Below are 22443 nucleotides of genomic sequence, written 5' to 3'. Positions count from 1 at the left end.
ACAAGTGGAACTGCTTTATTCTGCTTTTGACACATTGAATTCCTAAATTTAAATTTTTTTCCCTTTTTTCCTTTTTTCTATTTCCCTTATTTTATTATTATTATTTTTACATTATTTTATTTTTTCCCTTTTTCTCATTTCTATGTACTTAAGGTACATATGATCGATATTAATTTTATTCTACAATATTAGTTTAAATATATATATTTGCTGTTATTATTAATACGCACCCAAACAGCTTTAGACTATGGGAACCTGCCATTTATTGATAATTGTTGTGGGACTATGATTAATGTTTGTGTCTGATTCTAGGAACGAGATCAAAAAAGGAGCACAGAGATAACCTGGATAATGCCAAAAGAGTTCACAGGTCTAAAAATCAAAGACCAATCCAGGTAGGATTAATGCATTTCTAAGCCAATACTAAGGACTTGAACCTAGTGTGAGACTCGGGGTTGCGACACTTGACAGACGTTAAGATGTAGGCCTTCCCTGTATCCACACTCTTCGTGAAAGTACCTACAGACAAGTACCTAAGGTTGGCTACCATCCTGGCTCCATCCATTCCTGAGAACGAAGGTAAAATCAGACGAGGGATGACACTTCCCTAGATATAAAATAAAAATCTGGTCCTCTTTTTTCTCTCCTATAGTACGGCAACTTCCTGTAGCCTTGGCTGCAAATGGGGGAGTAAAATATGCTGCATTCTGTCCTACAGACTTGTGGGATTAGAAATTACTTAACTGGACCCTAATACAGGGGCCTGTGGAAAAAAAAAAATTTTTTTTTAATTCTTGCCTTCTCAAAATTTGTATACATAGATTTTTTGATTTTTGATACTGATTTTGAATTCTTCTTTAATATAGATATGTATATATAAAGGGTCTATATTTTTCCCTTAATTTTTTCCTTTTTTTTCTTCTTTTGATTTTGATTTTTGATTTTATTTTCATATTGTTTTGTTTTTCTTTTGAATTAACTCACACACTCCCACAACTAAAACTTGAATCCTCAGCTGGACTCAGTGTTTTTTTCAACACTTTCTTCAGGGGGGATTGTATTTCATCAAATCCAAGATTTAAATTTTGTTCGAGAGAGAAATCTTCAGAGAAGAAGCTTGCTAACTAACTGAATCCAGAGAATGAACTGTTTGCAGAAAGATATCTAAACCTTTTCACTATAGGAAGATCCAGAATGAACCTTGGGGTGTGGTTGATTGAACATTTTTGAATGTACACTCTTATGCCAAAGGGGACTGCCCCCTAATTGGCTTTTGTCAATGCGCCCAGCAAAACATTGGTTTGCTGTCCTTCTCTCTCCTCTATTTCCCCATATTTACAACTATTACAATTTTCCTCTTAGTGGGTAAAAAAAATTTTTGTATACACTTATAGTTAGAAATTTTTGGGGTGCAGTATGCTTATGTTTAGTGATCAATTGGGGAGACTAGTCTCCCAATCATCATCAGGGGGGATTGTGAATTTTAAAAGTCTCCATCTTGGTCTAGCACCCAAAAATTGTGCACACCCACACTACACGGGCATGTGCTAGTCAATGACAAATCAGAAATAACTAACTGCCCACCTGGGCTGTCCTAAGCCAAGCTAGAGCCAACCATTGGATTTGTGAGACACAGGAAGTGAGGTAGGGAACAGCCTCTGGAATTCGCTCACTTCCTGGGGAGAGAGCTAGATGGGAGTTGGTGTTAGGAGCTTGGACAGAGAGGACGCCCGCAGACAGCTTTCCTTCAGAGCGGTCACGTGAGTTAAGGACTGATTCTTTCCACCTGGGCCTTTGGGCCTAAAACTCCCTCTGCCTTGGTCAGAGGTTGAGTAGCCCCTTTCCCTTTTCTCTTCTCTCCTTCTCTCCCTCTCCCTTCTCTACTCCCAGTGTGATTAAACCTCCATATACTCCATTCTGACTTGAGTGTTTCATTTTAGGAATTTCATAAGTAAATTCCTTGGCGGCCATTGTTCAATATTACATAAATCCTGTAGCCACATTTGTAACCATTACAATATTATAATCTCTCCCAGAAGCCTAAAATTTCTACCATTATACTACCAAAGCTTCCAGTATTTTTCTCTTTTCTAGACACCTTGAAAATCAAACCTTTAATACTCTCAAAATTGCATTGCCTCCAGCATGGAACTCCACTAATTATATACTTGGTTGAATCCAACAGTTTTACCTAAATCTATTTTCTTGATTTTCTTCTAATTCTAAAACAGCACACTAGGGACTGTTGGAGTCCAAATATGATGAGTGGCTCCACTGTCATTAATGGAGAAAATGGTTTGCTTTCAAGATATTTAAAGATCATTTTCCACTTTCTTCCATTTGTTATCCTCCTAGTTTCCTTTATAATACCTCCAAGAAGATTTTGCTTAGTTGAACCTCTAGGCAAACAGCCTGTAAATTCATTTTTCCCTCCACTTCTATTTATTTTGTGAGGTAATACTGTATATAATCATCCAGCAATTTTTCCCCATTACATTTTACAATTGAGTTTATATTCTAATCTTGCGTTGTGTTTGACAGCTTGGCAAAATCAAGACCTAGGGGATAGATCCTGAAAAATGCCACTTAATTTGCAAGAAATGTAACTAGAGACATTAGGTGAAGGGAAAATTGAGAAATAGAGATCCATGACCAAAACTTGATCATCTTAAATTTATTTCTGAAAGTATATCCTAATTCACGTCAATTTAAATAAAAAATTTAAAACATTTGTTAGGCTTCTATGATAGACAAGGTACTGTGCAAAGCACTGGAGTAGAAGGACAGATATGACTTATTGCCTATTCTTGAGGAGCTTAAAATCAAATGGAAAGAGGAAGGAAATATGTATGTAAATAAGTAGCATATAATGACTGTTTCAACTCAGCAAGATTTTTAAGCACCCACTATGTATAAGGAATTGCGACTGGTACCCCCTCTAGTGGTAATTGAGATTTCCATTCATAAAAAAAAAAATGCAGTCCTTAAAGTAAAATAGATGGTTTCCTTACTAATAGACCTCAATGACTAGTTTTAAGTATATAAGAAACTGACACATATAACTTTCAAGGAGCTGATTTTGAATATTAGGGGAGAAATCTTTGGGGGAATTTATAATAAAACCCCATTTCCAAACATGAATACCTATACCACTTCTCCTACCTCCTCAGGTTCATCCTGGTGAGCATATGTGTTTCCCTGCTTCACGAAATAAGTCTTATGACTTATATTTGAATCCTCCTTCAAAGCAAAACATTCATAATTAATTCTATGTCCATACTGTAAAAATTCAGTAAGTTCCCCCCCAAAAGTTAAAGTACAAAAGAGCCTAACAGCCATGACGTTGCTTGTTAATATGACTTCTATTTAGAGAGGGCCTTAATGTTACATAATACATATATATATACATATATATATATATTATCATTTAATAAGACACACAGCGAAATAATGATGCAGATAGTAATGTAGATATAATTCCCATTATTCCTATTGTACAAATCAATCAGTCAGCAAGCATTCATTTATCTAGAGGTTCACAAAACTATTTAATGTCAGAGGTGGGTTTCAAAATTAGGTCTATCTTTTCACTATACCATGCAGCATGTAGGTTCTCAAAATAAACTTGTTTAGACTAACTGATGATAATAATCAGCAATAATTTCGTTATCTCCTCAATAATCTGAAAATTTCAGTATACTAAGTTTCTCTCTTAAGGAAGGTTATATTCCTTTTGGGAATTTTATCCCCATTTTCTTTAAGGAAATTATTCATTTTGATAGCTGTGCAATATATGTAGTTATTCTAAATGAAAAAAATCGCTTTTGGAGAAATTTATTTTTTCTTTGTTTACCTCAAGTCCTCTTCCAACCTTCCTTCTAATAGCTTTCATGTCATTGTGGTACTGCTGGCGTATTTCCTCTAATTGTTTCCGATATTCCTATTAAGTAAATAAAAATTTTTTAATGTTTGTATGAATAACATGAAAAAAAGAATCTAAGTATAACCAAAAATTACATAGATAGATAATCCTATACTTTAAGGAATCTTGAATAATTTGGATAGATGGATATCTGACACTTTATTAGGAAATAGTTTTAAGACAATGTCATGTTCTACCAAAACAAATGCTTTTTTCATAATCAGCAAAGAAGAGACACAATGGGATATTATGTACTCCATTTCTTTCTGTTAAATGTGAAATGGCAAAGATGTAGTACCATTGAGTAGCTTATACAAAAGTCTGCTTATTTACCATAAATACAGTTATCAAAGATGTCCTTTATGCAGAGCATAAAGATTTTGTATAGGTAGGTAAGTATATGGGTCAATAATTATTGTAATTTTTTTCAGAAATAAACTTCTCTCTGATGATAATAAAGGAAAGGTGAAGCACAAAGAAGGGATTATGATGTCGGCTCTCTAAAGGCCTTTACCACCAAATGGAGAAGATTGGGCACAGAATCTAAATTAAAGCAGATTCTTTGTGGATAGTGAAAGCCTCCAAATTATGCTGTTTGCAGGGTCCATTGTTCTGCTCACATTAAACATCAGATTATTGCTGACAATCTTGAAAGAAAGGGTCAAGTGGATAAAGAATGTGTATGACCTCAATTATGATTTTGAATGGACAACTATAAAACTCATCTGCCAGTATGTCTACCTGGGACAGACAGTAGAGCTAGAGTTGGAGCTGGGGTCTGAGTTGAACAGGAAGAAGAGACTAGGCTGGATTTCCTTCTGGAAATTAATTACCCCAAGGTTTCCATGGAAACAAAGGCCCATCTTTGTACTACCAATATTCTATTGGTGTTATTATATCTCAATGAGAAAGAGAATACAATTATCTCTGAAGAATTAAGAATGAGTACTGCACAGAGGGATGGAGAAACACATGGCGTGGTGAGTGGAGGTAGGAGAAGCTGAATCTCATAACCAATGAAGAACAACAAAGAAGAATAGGAAGAAAAGATGTCATTTAGGAAGGGAAGATGGGCTAGTCATGTGGCAAGGAGGACGAGTGACAAGTAAGTAGCCAGTACACTCTACTGGTTTAAACACAATGTTAGGAGAAAGTAAGGGAGACCTCTAACACATTTTGTAGAAACTTATAGTGAACTTATGGGAGACATAAATGGAAAAGACGAGTTATACAGAATGAACAGTCATGAATTGGTTAAAATATGCATCCTTAGAGGGAATTCTAAGATCAGTAAGATTCCAGATGCATCTAAGAAGCTGGGTATCATTTGAAAACATCACAAATTAAATGCACACACACACACACACACACATACACACACACAACAGGCAATAGATGAAAACTTGAAAAGCCTGGTACAATATGGTAATATTCTCAAACTTTTTTGATTGCTTACCCCTGTCAGTAGAACACTTTTGAGCACAGGCCCCAATATATGTATATTTATTTGTAACTGGAGTCTAGTACTTAGCCATAATGCCTCTGATATTTTTTATTTCTGTGGAGAAACTAAGGACCCTTATTCCTAGAGAATCATGATGAAGTGAAGTAGAAATGCCCTTTCTGTAAAGGATTTTGTAACTGGTTCTGATGTACTAGCTACATGGGTAAGAGAAATATTTTCTGATTGGATGAGTAGTTGGAACTGTAGGCATCTTCAAAAAAGGTTATGGTTAACTTATCCTTCTAAGAACTAGATAAATCTAACCAAAAGGAAAAAAAAAAGAAATTGAGCTGATTAGAATATTAGAAAATTTAGATTTAATAGATCTCTGGAGAAAACTGAATGGGAATAGAATGAAATATGCCTTCTCATCAGTACATGGAACCTACACAAAAATTGAACATATATTAGGGCATAAAGACTTTATAACAAAATGCAGAAAAACATAAATATAAATTCATCCTATATAGATCATGATGAAATAAAAATTATAATCAATAAGGGGCCATGGAAAGAGAAATTTCAAATTAAAGGGAAATTAAGTAATCTAGTTCTAAAAAAAGGAGTGGATCAAAGAACAAATCATAAAAACAATTAATAATTTAATGAAAGAGAATGACAACTAATCAAAATTTATGGGATGCAGCCAAAGCAAGGAGAAGCCTTTCCCCTTAGGGGAAAATTTATATCTCTAAATGATTATATCAATAAAATATAGAAAGAGGAGATCAATGAGTTGGACATGCAACTAAACATTTTTGTTAAAATGTTAAAAAAAAAAAGGATAAATTTTAAATCGCCAATTAAACACCAAATTGGAAATCCTAAAAATGAAGAGAAACTAATAAAGTTAGAGGTAAGAAAACCTTTGAACTAACAAATAAGACTAGGAGTTGGTTTTATTGGGGTGGGTAATAAAACAGGGCATTGTTAATTTGATTAATTTGATTTTTAAAGGAAAAGAAGAGAATCAAATTACCAGTTTCAAAAATGAAAAGGATGAATTCACCACCAATGAAGAGGAAATTAAAGCAATTATCAGGAGCTATTTTGCCCAATTATATGTCAATATACTTGACAATCTAAGAAAAATAGATGAATGTGTACAAAAACAGAAATTGCCCAGATTAACAAAAGAGGAAATAAAATACTTAAATAATTCCATTTCAGAAAAAATAAACTGAACAAACCATCAATGAGCTCCCTAAGAAAAATTATCAGGACCAGAATGATTCACAAATGAATTCTACCAAATATTTAAAGAACAATTAATCCTAATACTATATAAACTATTTGGGAAAGTAGGCAAAGGAGTCCTACCAAATTCCTTTCATGACACAAATGTGGTACTGATACCTAAACCAGAAAGAGCAAAAACAGCAAAAGAAATTATAGACCAATTTCCTTAATGAATATATGAATATAGACATAAAATACTAGTAAGGAGAATACAGCAACATAGTATAAGGATCATTCACTTTGACTAGGTAGAATTTATACCAGGAATACAAGACTGGTTCAATATTAGTAAAACTACCAGCATAATGATTGTATCACAACAAAATTAACAGAAATCACATAATTATCTCAGTAGATGAAGGAAAAGCTTTTGACAAATTCAATACCTATTACTATTTTAAAATACTAGGGATAAATGGAGCTTTCCTAAATGATAAGTAGTATCTATCTAATACCATCAGTAAGTATTATCTATACTGAGGACAAGTTAGAAACTTTCCCAATAAGATCAGAAATGAAGCAAAGATGACCATTATTATCTCTGTTATTTAATATGCACTAGAAATGCTAGTTTTAGCAATGAGAAGAAAAAAGAAATTGAAGGAATTAAAGTAGGAAATAAAGAAACTAAACTATCACTCTTTGCAAATGATATGAGAATCCTAGAGAATTAACTAAAAAACTAGTTGAAATAATAACTTTAGCAGAGTTGCAGGATACAAAATAAACCCATGTAAACCACCAGCTTAACCAACAAAATCCAACAACAAAAGATATAAAGAGAAAACAATATAAAATACTTGGTAATCTACTTGCCAAGACAAACATAGGAATTATATGAACACAATTACAAAACACTTTTCACACAAATAAAGTCAAATCTAAACAATTAAGAAAATGTTAATTGCTTAGGAGCAGGTCAAGCTAATATAATAAAAAATAACAATTCTACCTAAATTAATTAATTTGTTTAGTGCTATACCAATCAAACTACCAAAAATTAAATTTAAAAATCATTTTACAATTCATCTCGAAGAATAAAAGATCATGAATATCAAGGAAATTAATTTTTTTAATGTGAAGCAAGATGGCTTATCAGTATCAAATATCAAACTGTACTCTAAAGCAATAATTATCAAAACAATATGGTACTGGCTAAGAAACAGAATGATAGATCAATGGAAGTAGTACACAATATACAGGACTCTATCTAGCAATCTAGTGTTTGATAACTACAAAGATCCCAGCTTGGGGACAAGAGCTCATTATTTGACAAAAACTGTTGGGAAAATTGGAAAACAGTATGGCAGAAACTAGATATAGCCCAATATCTCACATTCTCTACCCAGATAAGGTCAAAACGCATATATGATTTAGACATAAAGGGGTGGTACCATAAGCAAATTAGGGAAGCATGAAATAGTTTGCCTGTCATATTTAAGGATAAAGGAAAAACTTATGACCAAACAAGAGGTAAAGAACATTCTGAGATATAAAATGAGTTATTTTGATGATATTAAACTAAAAAGGTTTTGTACAAACAAAATCAATGTAACAAAGATTAGAAGGGAAACAACAAACTGGGAGAAAATAAACAGCAAATTTCTCTGATAAAGGCCTCCTTTCTCAAATGTATAGAGAAGCAAGTCTTATTTACGAAAACACAAATCATTCCTCAATTGACAAATGGTCAAAGGATATGAACAGTTTTTAGATGAAGAAAACAAAGCTATCAATAATCATATGAAAAATGTTCTAAATCATCATTGATTAGAGAAATGGAAATTAAAACAACTCTGAGAAACCAACTCACATCTATCAGATTGGACAATATGATAGAAGAGGGAAATGATAAATGTTGAAAAGAATATGGGAAAATTGGGATATTGATGCCCTGTTGAAGTTGTATTTTGACCAAACATTCTGGAGAGTAATTTGGAACTATGCCCAAAGGGCTCTAAAACTGTGCATACCCTTTGATCCAGCTATATCACTACTAGTCCTATATCCCCAAAGAGATAAAGAAAAAAGGGCAAAGGACCTATTTGTACAAATATATTTATTGCAGCTCTTTTTTTTTTTGTGGTGGCAAAGAATAGGAAACTGAGATGTCCATCAGTTGGGGAATGGCTAAATATGATATAGGATTACAATGGAATAACCAACCTTTTAAGAAATGATGAGCAGGATAATTTCAGAAAAAGCTGGGAAGACCCAAATGAACTGATACAGAGTGAAGCAAACAGAACCAGGAGACTATTGTACATAGTAACAGCAATATTGTACAATGACCAACTGTGACGACTTAGCTACTCTCAGTAATACAATAATCTGGGACGATTCTGACAGGCTTATGACAAAGAACGCTGCCTACTCCCATTCTGTTGCTCTGTTCCTGGTTTGACAACTCTGTTGGTATCTAGTGAGACAGTGCTATAAGGGGAGCAATGTGGAGTCTTCTGCCCAATGCAATGAGGCCAGCATGTGGCCATATACAATAGGCCTCAAACCTTGGCCTTTGAATTTGTTTCTTTCCCCTTTAGGTGAAAGAATTGCCCCGACATCCAGGTTTTACAGCCAGTTTGGTATCAATGACTTGAGAAACAAGGGGCGAACTTCACGACCCAGCCCAGACGTACCTACGACAAGCTGGCACTCATGTGGCGTCCTGACATGGCCTGGTGGGACCACTGCTCTACAGAAACTATCCTGAGAGGGAACCCATTCTCCCAAAGACTGAGCTAATATTGGACAGAGTGTGCCCCTGAAGTGGCAGAGGGAAATGTCTGTACTTCTGTTCTTTCTTAAATCTTTAAGGTAAATATTGGAACTGAGATGTTAATCACTGGGATCTTACAGTGAGAGGAAACATAGATAGTAAGGGACAGAGTGGATGGTACAGAAAAGGGATAAAGTTTCAAAAGAAAAAAAGAAGCAAAGAAAAATTCATTGGCTTGTCTAACTACAGGTGAAGAAGTGAAGCAGTGAAGAGTGCCTTGAGCCCAGAGTCAGGGCAGACCTTAGTTCAAATCTTTCCTTAGACACCCATTAGCTATGTGACCCCTGGCGAATCCCTTAACCTGTCTGTCTCAGTTTCCTTATTTGCAAAATGAGGATTCACTTTTTACTAAAAAATGCACAGCAAAGAGAAAATGGGTCATAACAGCCAGGGACTATAACAGCTCTTCAGCGGGAGTCATGTTTCTCTGTGTGCAGATACTGACCATAAACCAAACAAAAACATTTTTCAAAAATTAATTGTCTCTGGGGGCTCAGTGGCTTGAGAGTCAGGCCCAGAGACGGGAGGTCCTAGGTTCAAATCTGGCCTCAGACACTTCCTAGCTGTGTGACCCTGGGCAAGTCACTTGACCCCCATTACCTAGCCCTTACCACTCTTCTGCCTTCGAGCCAATACACAGTATTAATTCCAAGACGGAAGGTAAGAGTTAAAAAAAATTTTTTTTAATTGTCTCTGATTTCAAGTTATTAGAAAAATTTCTAAATAAGTCTATTCCTCTTTTCTTCGTATAACTCTGCTTAGTGGAAGATATCATATCTTAGTTTCAATATATTTATGGATGCCTTAGTTGTATTTTGGTATGACAACAAGGGATATCCAGAAGGATATTTAACAGGACCACAATGTGTAAGAAGTGAAGTAATAAGGCTGGAAAGGCAGGCTGGTGTTAAGATGGAGCCCTGGAATTTGTCAAGTAGAGGAACGACCAGGTCAGGCCAACATCTGAGGAAAATCATTTGAGCAGGTGTGTGGGAGTGACCTTCATGAATAGTCCAGGAGAGAGGCGATGAGGTGCTAGGCTAGGATCTGAGAGGAAAAGGAAGGGGGCTTATGCAAGAGTTGTTGCGGAGATAGAACCAAAGAGATTTGGCAGCTACTTGGAGATGTGAGGACAGGGAAAGTTCAGAGCTAAGGGTGATACTGAGATTGTACACATGGGGGAATAAAAGGATGGCGGGACTCTCAATGGAAGTGGAGAAGTTTAGTAGAGGAGTAGGTTTGGGAGAAAAAATAACATAAGGAGGTTATGATGCAGACTACACCCTGTGAATGCCTGCTTAGCCTATGCTGCCTGCTCTGTCCCATCCAAAAGGGGGAGAAAAGGGGAAGAAGGTATGGATGGACAACCAGAGATTTGGAAGGGGGATACAGGGGGGAGGTGGGGATTTTTCTTCATGGAACCTATGTAGCTGCTGCTGTTAGTGTCCAGGTTGAGGTTAGGTTTTCATTCCCCTAAGGAACAACAATCACTATAGAAGAGGGAAAGCTGGGAGCCTGAACAGCCCAGGAGGTACTGAAGTTGGGGAGCATCATCCTGTAATGGGGGTGGGGATGGCTGTTGGAGACAAGCCCACGATTGGCTATTGCAGAGAGGTTAGGAGGTGATTCATCTTCCCACTCTCGAATCAGCTGATGACATACCCTGAGGGGTCACACCAAAGCCTCCCACTGGGCTTCGACCTCTCATTAGAGACCACAGCTCTATTACTCTAAACTCAATGACTTCCAAATCCTCTTCTAGCCTTAAATCTATGACACTTTGACCCCTGCAAGCCTAGCATTTCTGGGGCTAAATATTCCTCTTACAAAGGGTAGAAAAGTCTTCGGGGGGTATAGTTCAGGGTACGGAAGTATTCCAGCTTCCTATAGTTGTGCAGTATTTGATGCATTATCACATTCCTTCAAGATGGGCCACCATTCTTCTCATGTCACTTGTATGACCTCCATGGTAAGGCTCTCCTGGGCTCTTTTCTCTTAGCATCGATAATCAGCAAGGGTGGGAAAGGCTTTTCTGAATGTAGTTTAGGGCAATGATGGCCCACCTTTTAGAGACCAAGTGCCCAAACTGCAACCCTCACATGGCATGTGAGCCCCCATGTATCCCAGGCAGGGGAGCGGCTGATGGGAGAAATGTCCTCAGGCATGTGTGGAGAGGGGGAGGGAGCAGCCCCTTCCAGCACGCGTGCCATAGGCTCACCAACACAGGCTTATGGTCTAAAGAACTTGTTCCTGCCGTTGGTCTGGAATAGGTCGTTACCACACTCTCTCAAGATGGTCCCTTTTCACATGTGGCTTTTACTCTCGCAGGTTCTTATCCCATATTGTAGATTTCCTCCCTGTGTCAGCCAGCTGACAGAAGAAATCCATGCAGGACCAAGCAAGCCTGTGACCAGATGGCCCCCTATAGCAATGCTGAATTCACTGGTCCCTTCAGTGAACTGTTTCTGAGGGTATGGGCAGATCAAGAAAGTAACCAAGGGAAAACTGGTTCTTGAGAAAAGTCAGTGTGCCTTCAAGTCTATTTACCCCTCCTAGAACACATCCCCTGTGCTTTTCCATCTTCATGTAATTCTTTTTTGGTTTTGTTTTTATTTTTTAAGCCCTTGCCTTCTATCTTAGTATCAGTTCTAAGACAAAAGAGCAGCAAAGGTTAAGCAATTGGAGTTAAGTGACTTGGCCAGTTGGGAAGTATCTGAAAACAAATTTGAACCCAGGTCTTCCTGGTCCACTGTGCTACCCAACTGTCCCTCATATAACTGTTCATGTTGTTCTGCATTCTTGGAATACCCTCCCCATTTTCCCATGCACACAAATCCACCTTATCTTTCAAAGCCAAAGGCAAATGCCAAACACTCCATGAAGCCTTTCCTGATCAGTCTAACCAAAAACAATCATTTTTCTTCTGTTTTCCATCTCTCATTCCTATTTTTATTCTTTTATAAATAAGTAAACTAAAACTCAAAGAGGACCAAAATCTCAAAGTTAGCAGAACCAAAACTCAGTCCTAGGTATTGTGATTCAAATTTAATATGATACTGCTTCTTCTAGTCATATGGAAAGTAAGGTCACCAATATTATCTTATAAAACAAAAGAGAGTGCCATATAGATTATTGATCTGTAAGACATGAGGCTTTTTTGCCTTCTATTTATACTATTTGTACAGTTATTTGCATACTGTCTCCTCTATTTATATATGAGCTCTTTGAAAGGCAAGGAGCATTTTTTTGCTTTTTTCTCTATTTCCCCAAACCCTTAGCAGAGTGCCTGAGACACAGTAGTCACTTAATAAATGCTTGTTGACTAACTGACCTGTTGCTTAATTTCATTCCTCTTGAGCTGTAGATCCTGGAGTTTGGGCTGTTCTCTCTTTCTTTCCTGAACTTGTAATTGGTTGTTTGGCTCAGCTGAAGAAGGACGAAGACCCTGTTAATAAATTATAAATAATAAAATGAAAGATAGTTTTTATTTTTTAAATATCCTTTTCTAATGAGGCAAAGACTCTATTAGTAACAATTTATAAAGCAAAAAAGGAGAAGCTAATGTGGCTCAGTGGATAGAGAACCAAGACTAGAAACAGGAGGTCCTAGATTAAAATCTGGCCTTAGATTTCTAACTGTGTGGTCCTGGGTAAGTCACCAAATCCCAAATGCTTAGCTCTTACCACTTTTCTGCATTGGAACCAAAACTTAGCATCAATTCTAAGACAGAAGGTAAGGGTTTAAAAGAAAAAAATTAACCAAAAAATTTCCTTTTTAAAAACATTCTCCTCTAGCTCTCTCCCTTAAAAAAAACCTCATCATGAGTTAAACTCAGTATTTAAAGATATTAAAAGGTGGAAGTTGTTAGTTTCAGAGAGTTTTCTAGAGGGAAAGTATATCATTCCTCAGTGCCATGTGAGATACCTACTTTCCGCTTCTCAATGGATAAATGATGAGAGATGTGAAAAACCTTATGTTTAACCCCTTAAGGATGGAATATGGAGTAGAACTACTTTGGATGGTGTAAAGAAAAAAAATAAGGAAACTATGTTCAAGTAACAGGCACAGAAAGTAAAATCTTTGAGTTAGATGTGTTGATTTTCTTCCCAAATTTACCATTTTACTTACCAATTGTTTTTCCACTTTCAGTTTATACTGTTGAGCTTCCAATCTCCTCTGAAGATACTCAGCAGGCCTTAAGAAAAACAACACTTTTCAGCTAGGAGAGCAATTGAAGCTAATTTCAGGAAACCAGACTGACAGTTGGCAGACCTTAGTACACAAGCTGAAAATGCAATTTCCCTTCACCTGTATCAAGACAACTCCAAGGTCAAGGAACAGTAAGAGTTTCATGGAGTGTTTCCATAGAAAATATCTATAGATTCAAGAGTGAATAGCCATAAGAGTACAGGGGAAATCAGTGGGAAAGAAGGGTCTACTCCAAAGCTACTGTATACTGCCTATGTGACCCAGGCAACTTAACTTCTTATTGCCTCAAGTAACTATGCAAAATTTAAAATTGCAGAGAAAGTACCAGTCTTTATTACTGGAGGAAGTTCTTCACAAGTAGCTCCCTAAATAGATGAAAACATATACAGGTCCAGTTAAAATGGAATCAATGTTCTTTCAGGATTTGTGGGACAAACTTCTGTGATTAGAAAGTTCTTTCATGTAGAATGGCTTATTAATCATCACAAGCAAATCATTTTAATTATCAATGTTCCCTAATTCTATTTGATTGTTAATTAGCTATTTATTAAGCACCTACTGTTTTCAGAGTCCTCTTTTCATGAGGCATCTAGGTGGTGCAATGGAAAAAGTGTTTGGCTTGGAGTCCTAAGTTCAGATCTGACCTCTGACAGTAGTTGTGTGACCCTGGGCAAGCTGCTTGACTTCTGTTTGCCTTAGTTTCCTGAACTTAAAAATGGAGATAATAATAGTACCTACCTCTCAGAATTGTTATGAGGCACAGATGAGATAATACTTGTAAAGTGCTTAGCACAGTGCCTGGCACATAGGAGGCACTAAAGAGTTACACTGGGATAGGAGCTAATCACAAACAACTGAAATATAAATCAAGATAGAGAGGTGTGAAACACTTTAGGAGATACCAGGAGAAATAATTGCTTCCCTGGAGGATCAAAGGTATATTGGTAAGGCCTAGGACGGGAGGTTCTAGGTTCAAATCTGGCCTCAGACACTTCCTAGCTGTGTGACCCTGGGCAAGTCACTTGACCCCCATTGCCTAGCCCTTACCACTCTTCTGCCTTGGAGCCAATACACAGTATTGACTCCAAGACGAAAGGTAAGGGTTTTATTAAAAAAAAAAAGTATATTGGTAAATGTTTAACAACAAAAAAGTTACCCTTATTCATCACTTTCTTAAGATTAGTCAATCAGCAAAATAATAAATCAAACCATAATTTGTTTCTTAACTTCCTGGGTGAAAATGTCAACACACTCCCAGAGGGAGCTTATTCAAGGTTAAAAAAAGAGATATGAAGAAAAGAACTGATGAAAAGACACCGTGCCACAGGAGGAGTGGCAAGCAATTTAATTTGGCAGGAGCTCACTATTTGAAAGGGAGTGGCAGGAGAAAAGCTTGGAAAGGTTGCCTCAGGCTCTAGAAAACCTTGAATGCCTTGATAAGGAATTTCCTGGTCTCATAATAGGGAGCCACTGAAAGGCTTCAAGCACAGGAGTGGCATGACCAGATCTATTATTGATTTGATTCCATTATGAAGGATTGAAGAAGAAAGGGGACAAGAAGATGAGGTAGTAGACTAGGTAGTGAGGAACTTCTGAGCTAAGCTGATGGAATTTGCTTTACTGTAGGAATAAAAATGTTAGAGAGGTAAAATTGGCAGGACTTAGCAACTGATTGGATGCTGGAGGTGAGGAAGAGGGAAGAGTCAAAGATAATTTGAAAGGTTGGATTTTTTTTAACATAGGAGATTAAACAAATAATATTTTGATTGAAAGAAATCATGAAATCAAGAGAACATATGGGGAGATGAAGATAATAAATTTGGCTCTAGATCTTCAGATTTTGAGATCCTAGTTAAATATTCAAGTGAAAATGCCTTGATAGAGATGGGACTGGATGTTGGAGCTGGTACTCAAAAGTTCAGTACAGACTTCAGGACTCATGATGAATATATGGAAGTCACCTATGCCAAAGGCCTCAGAGTAAATGAGGATTTCTAAGAGAGTACTGAGAGAGAAAACTAGAGGGTGAGAACAAATCCTTGTAGGAAAAAAATAGCTTAAGGAATTGAGAAGAGGAAAAGGAGACAGTAAAAGAAATAAAGAAGGAAGGAGTGATTCAAAAAAGGAGTACCAGGAGGATGTGTTGTATCAAAAGATGAGGAAAGAAAATATTTAGAAGAGATGAGGTAGTGTCAATAGAATCAAAAGTCAGAGAGATCCAAGAGATTACTGATTGAGAAAAGACCATTGGATTCAGTGATAAGGAAGATGTAAGTGACCAATGAGAGATTCATTTCTGGGGAGTGATGGAGAAAGAAACCAACTAAGAGAGAATGAATGAATAGTAAGGAAATTGAGGCATCAGGAAAAGACTTTCTTTAAGTAGTTTGGCAGTCATGAGGAGAAAGTTGATGCAATAGCCAGAGAGGGTACAAAGGTTAAGGGAAGGTTCTTGTTAAAAAAAAAAACACTGAAAAAAATCAATTTAGACAGTCCCTATTCATAAGTAGACTGGTTCCCAAATGTTTGTAAGTTGGCTGTTTAGAATGTGGAACACACTTCCCCCAAGAAGAAAAAATCTAAATCTCTCTTCCATTTGACAAGCCTTTACATACTTGTTAAAAAACAAAACAAAATAAAAATCATAGATTATAATGAATAAGTATAATACTAATAATAACAAATAAGTCTAATAAATATATAAATGTAATACATCATATATAATATAATAAATAATAAATGCTGAAAATAATAAACAATAAATCCATTCTGATTTTGTTTCCTTTTTTTTTTCTTTAAGGCCAAATAATTGGCATGAACTCCAAGGCCTTAACCATCCACATTGCTATTCTTTGGATATGCCTTAACTTATCAGTGTCTTTCCCATAATATACTGCTCAAAATTGACCATGGTGCTCCAAGTGAGCAGGCTAGATCCTTTATCCTGGCTCCTATGCCTCTCTTAATGCAGCTTAAGTCCGTATTAGCTTTCTTGCTCTAAGAGTGAATTAGTTTTGATTATATTATTAACAAATTTCCAGCTTATAATACACCAGAACCCTGAGTTCTTTTACAAAGTGTTGTCTGCCTCCTTAACTTTGTATCTGTGAAGTTGATTTTTGGAGCCAAAATCTAAAATTTTATATTTATCTCTTTCAAATTTCATTCTTACTCAATTCAGTCTATTGCGTTGACCTGTTAAAAGAAGTCTTTTTGAATCCTGACTGTTATCCAGTATTTTAACTCTCCTTCTCAGATATGGTTAATCTCTTTACATTTGTATTACATTCCAATTCATTATTAGCCAATTTTATCCTGTCTTTTCTATTCTAAAGACCTTTCTACTTAGCAGAGAGAACAGAAGGAAAATGAGATTAAATGAAAATAAAATGATCAGTAAACATGATTAACACACACACACACACACACACACACACACACTCTTCAGCTTTCCTCACTAGTCTTAGTTTATTCTGAACTTCACCTTATTCATACAGAATTGTGTCACTCTGCTATGTTCATGCTCCATTACTTGCCCTTTCTTGCATCCAGTGTACATGTCTTTTAAAAATCTCCAGGAAGGGGGCAGTGTGGTGGCTCAATGGACTGAGATCCAGGTTTAGAGAGCCTCAGTTTCTTCCTCTGTAAAATGAGAGGATCTAACTAGATGATCTCTAAGGCCTTCTTCCTCTTTAACTCTTATGCTAAGTCTCATTGGCCTCATTTCCTTTCCTTTTTTTGAAAGAGTTGGGAGGCTGTTAAATCAATATTCTCACACACAGCCTATGGGGAATGACAAAAGGCAGGTGACAACATCTCTTACGCTGTCCTTGGGAACAGAAAGAAGATGAATTTATTGGATTCTTTCTACACAAAGAATATGAATTAACAGATTGCGGTCATTCAGAAGAAAGGACCCTCTCTGGAATTCTGTTTTGTTGAATATTATGTATCAATGATTCCATTCCATGCTTATCAAATTTGCAGATGACACAAAGCTGGGAGGAATAGTTAATATAATGGATGATGGAATCAAAATCCAAAACAATCTCCATAGATTGGATGGATGCACTGAATTCAATAAAATGAACCATAATAGGAAAGAATATAAATTCCACACTTGGCTTCCCAAAATAATGAATTATGAAATTACAGAATGGCAAAGACCTGGCTAAATAAGAGTTACATAAACTCCAATGTTTAAACACTGTAAAAATACCTGGAGGACCAAATGACATTACACTACCTTAATGGAATATTATTGTGCCATAAGTAATAATGAAAATGAGGCATTCAGAGAAATAGGGGACAAGAAAAATTGTAAATATGACTCGTGCATATGAATTCCAGAGTTCAATTTGTTTTTATTATCATTAGATGTTACTATTGCTATTACAGCATTATTAGAGATAGCCCCTCTGTTCATTATTATTAACTGAGAAAACCATAGATTTAAATTATAGGGACCAAACCAGCAAAGAGCTTTTATAGTTTTACATATATTCTTTAACCTACCTGCACTGCACATGCCAAAAGGCAAAATTGCAAATGAAAACTATATCAAATCCTGAGATATAGGAGGGGTCAGGCAGCCAAATGGCACAGCAGAAAGAGTGCCAGGCCTGGAGTCAGGAAGACTCACCTTCATGATTTCAAATCTGACCTTGGGCACTTAGGAGCTATGTGACCCTGGCCAAGTCACTTAATCCTATCTGCCTCCATTTCCTCATCAATAAAATGAGCTGGAGAAGGGAATGGCAAACCACTCCAATAGCTTTGTGAAGAAAATCCGAAATGGAGTTGTGAAGAGCCAGACAGGACGGAACAACAATGACATGTCCTGAGAAGGCTCATTCTACATTTAGATAGTTCTAATTGTGCAATGGATTCTCACAAGGAGCCTAAAATTCCTCCTCTTCCACTGTTTCTCATTGCTGTAGTTCTGCCTTTGCGGCTATGCAGGATTCACTGAATCCTTCTTATATCGGAGAGACCTTTCATATCATGTCCCCCCATACCACCAAGCTGACTCTTCTATGGGTCAAACTTCCCTAGGGGCCTTTGCGTGATTTTCACATGGCACGATTTCAAGAACTTTCACCATTTAGGTCACCTTCCAACTTATCAATGTCCAGATGCTGGTACAACTGGTCTGTGAGAGAAGAGAATCAAAAAGAGTAGCATATGAGGTGGAAAGTAAATGGAAGAAGGGGCTTTAGACATTCCTGCTTGATTATTTGCTTTTGAAGAAAATGGTAAATATCACCAAATAAAGAAGGTTGGGTCAATCAAGATATTATTAGAATATTGAAATTTAAGTTTGAATTTATTACCATTGAGATGGAGGTGAAGCATAGCCTTCTTTCTGTTTATAATATCTATCGACTCTTCTGTCGATTTCAGAAACATACTGATACCTTGGGTCATAAGCTCTCTTCTCTAAGATGTCCAGCTGAGCATAAAAATGGCCATAAAGTCTGCAACCTGGAGCAACTTCTGGCTTTCCTACCACCTTTTTCTGGGGGCTTTGATGCTAAAAATAAGAGTAAAAAAAATTATAATAATGAACTGCTAACTAATATACCAAGGAAAGAAAAATTTAGAAATATTTCTAAAATCTATTTCATTTTTTTCTGATAGATTATCTTAGTATCATAAAATTTTTATTTATTTTTTCAATTAACAAGCATCATTCCTCTGTCCTACTCTCCCTCCCCCACCCACCCAGAAAAAAAAAGAGAAAAGAAAAACAAAACCCCTTCAACAAATCCAATGAAGCAAAATACATTCCTACATTGACTGTGTCCAAAAAATGTATGTCCCACTCTAACTATGTAGTTTAACACTTCTCGTTTAAGAGATAAACAGCATTCTAAATCATCAGTCCTCTGGAATCATAGTTGATCAGAGTTCTTAAGTCTTTTGAAATTATTAGTTTTTGACAGTGTTGTTGTTATAATATAAATTGTTCTCCTGATTCTGCTCCCATCTTTCTGCATTAATTCAACATGATATTTAAGAATGCCCACTCCCTCCATTCCTTCCTTCTTCCTTGGTGTAGACTTGTACTTGCCTCCCCTCCATTCCAACCCTTTTATTTCCTAGTCTAGCCTCTCTTCCACCTTTAAGATAATCAAAACAAAACGAAAGTCTCAGGTCCTTCATCGCATTTGATTCCTTCTATGACTCCTGCTGACACTACAGTTCCTAAGGGCTACTTGTATCATCACCTCATCTCCATTAGAATGCAAAAATTTCATCCTTATAAAATCTTTTCTGATTGCTTGTTTTTATTTGCCATTTTTTATGTTTCTCTTTACTTTTATGTATGTCACTTAAAGTGTCTACTCAGCTCTAGTTTTTCATAGGAATTTCATTTTTTCATGAAAAATTTATTTCATTAAAAATAAATTTTCCTCTTATAGTTTTTTTCTGAGTAAATTATTCTCTTGGTTATAAGCCTATAAAGGTAAAAGTTATCTTTTGTTGCTAAATATTGTGTGATTTGGACTGTGAATTCTTGGTATTTAAGCTCTTTCTGGCCACTTGCAATTTTTTAAATCTGGAAGCTCTAGTTTTGCTTTATGAGATTTCTAAAAGTTTTCACTTTAACCCTCTTATTGTACTTCATACCCAACATTTTATCTCCTCTGCCCATGGACTCACACCTCACTTCTATCTCTTGGGATCTCTCATTTCCTTCAAAACTCGACTCAAAGATTATTTTTCTATATCAAGTGTTTGCTAATCTCCTCTGCTGCTGGTGATGCCCTCCAAAAAATTTTTACTTTGTATTTATGCACACACACACACACACATACATACACACAAACACAGCAGGGTTCCTGTATCCATAGAGGGAATATATTCCAAGACCTATTGTGTATGGCTAGAGCTTCAGATGATACCAAACCCCATATAGATGGTTCTCATTTTAACTTTTAACACCTATGTTAACTTTATGTACTCTCTCCCTGCTTCTATTGCTTAGCTCAGTGCTCTGAGACAAAGAAAGAAGGAAGGAAGGAAGGAAGGAAGGAAGGAAGGAAGGAAGGAAGGAAGGAAGGAAGGAAGGAAGGAAGGAAGGAAGGAAGGAAGGAAGGAAGGAAGGAAGGAAGGAAGGAAGGAAGGAAGGAAGGAAGGGAGAGAGGGAGGGAGGGAGGGAGGAAGAAAGAAAGGGAGGGAGGGAGGGAGGGAGGAAGAAAGGGAGGAAGAAAGGGAGGAAGAAAGAAAGAAAGAAAGAAAGAAAGAAAGAAAGAAAGAAAGAAAGAAAGAAAGAAAGAAAGAAAGAAAGAAAGAAAGAAAGAAAGAAAGAAAGAAAGAAAGAAAGAAAGAAAGAAAGAAAGAAAGAAAGAAAGAAAGAAAGAAAGAAAGAAAGAAAAAAGGAATGCAATTTTTTTTTTCATTCCAAAAGAAAGGAATGTAAACTCCTTGGTGGCAAGTGCTGTTACATTTTTGCCTTTGTATCACCATTACCTAACATAGTACCTGGCCTATAGTGAGCATTTAATATATCTTAGGATAAAGACAGTGGGGAAACTCACCAGTACTGGTTTCTGAGCACTAGGAGGAATCCATTCTTTTCTAGGTAACAATTTCTGTCTCTTAGGAGGCATCAGGATCTTAGATTTTGGTGGATGATTTCCCTGGAATCTTTTTTTCTGCATTATTGGACCTTATTTAGAGGAATTAAAAAAAAAGAGAGAGGCAATCAGGCTGCTTATTCTTAAACTCTTCATGTTATATTTTGCTAATTATAACTTGCATTCCATAGCATAGCGAATTTATTTGAGTACTGTGCTACAAATACAAAAACAAAGAGAAAGACAGCCCTTCAAGAAGCTTACATTCTATTGGGGAAAGAAATTGCTTAAAAAAGAAGCTGAAGACCTATGTGGGGTAATGGTAGAGAAAGTCTAGGGAGTAAGGACTAAAACCTGGAAAGGTTGAAGACATGACTGTCATTGCATTTCCTTTTGAAGGTCTGCTTCTCAGGTTGGTTCCAGAGAAAATGTATTATAAATCCTTCAGTAAGCCAGTTAAGTACAGCAGCTGACCTGAAATCCTGGCTCTCTTAGAAAATGCAAATTCTTTTAAGGAAATCCTTCCTCATAAATAAAGTATTAATGAATGAAATAATTTTGAGGCAAGACATGGAACATAATCAGCAGCACAGAAAAGTAGAAACTGGAAGTGAGTGTCAACCTAACATCTACTTCAGGTTCTCTAGTAGCTACTCTTTTGTGGGCCTTTGACAAGAATTTGTTAATTTGCAGGATCTTAAGACATGGGAGTACTTATAGAGTTAGACATATACAAGTATTGCCTTTCTCCTTGTCAGGGCCAACCGCTTGGCCTGCACGAGTAATTTCATTTCATTCCATCTCCTCTAGCTTATTGCCCCATCTATAATCCTCACCCTAGCGCTTATTTTCAGTCTTTCCCTTTCTACCAACTGCTTCCCTACTGCCTATAAACATGCTTGTCTCCCCCATTCTCAAAAAATAATTAAAAAAAAAATTCATTTGATCCACCCCCACTAATCTGATATCTTTCCTAGCATGTTATAAGATAAAAAGACCTAGATTTTGAGTAATGGGTCATAAATATATGTCTGGAAAGATCTAGAATCAATCAATCAACATTAATTACTTATTGTGTGTCAAGCAGCTAGGTGGTACAATGGATAGACCAGCAGAACCCAGACATTGCTTTGCACAATAACCACCAATTATTTGGATAGTATAAGTCCAGTGGAAAAGGGTTTGACTCCATTCATCCCAAGTTTCT

General features: G+C 36.4%; 1 protein-coding gene across 3 annotated transcripts in view; it reads right to left on the bottom strand.

Annotated features, from left to right (window-relative positions):
* Positions 1-22443, bottom strand: part of NEK5 (NIMA related kinase 5) — a 114747-nt gene that overhangs the window by 40088 nt on the left and 52216 nt on the right. For 2 of the 3 annotated variants that reach the window (XM_056794813.1, XM_007495384.3), the window contains exons 11-16: positions 21198-21328; positions 19071-19186; positions 13573-13639; positions 12776-12889; positions 3854-3940; positions 3163-3240 (exon numbers count right to left, since the gene is read on the bottom strand). In XM_056794813.1, coding sequence (XP_056650791.1) covers positions 3163-3240; positions 3854-3940; positions 12776-12889; positions 13573-13639; positions 19071-19186; positions 21198-21328 — 593 coding nt within the window. Of the gene's footprint in view, positions 1-3162; positions 3241-3853; positions 3941-12775; positions 12890-13572; positions 13640-18986; positions 19187-21197; positions 21329-22443 lie in introns of all 3 variants that reach the window. The other variant, XM_007495380.3, reaches the window with a different exon arrangement.

This window comes from Monodelphis domestica, chromosome 4 (genome assembly GCF_027887165.1).
Source record: "Monodelphis domestica isolate mMonDom1 chromosome 4, mMonDom1.pri, whole genome shotgun sequence".
In the NCBI taxonomy this organism is placed as follows: Eukaryota; Metazoa; Chordata; class Mammalia; order Didelphimorphia; family Didelphidae; genus Monodelphis; species Monodelphis domestica.
This window is presented reverse-complemented; position numbering and strand designations above follow the sequence as displayed.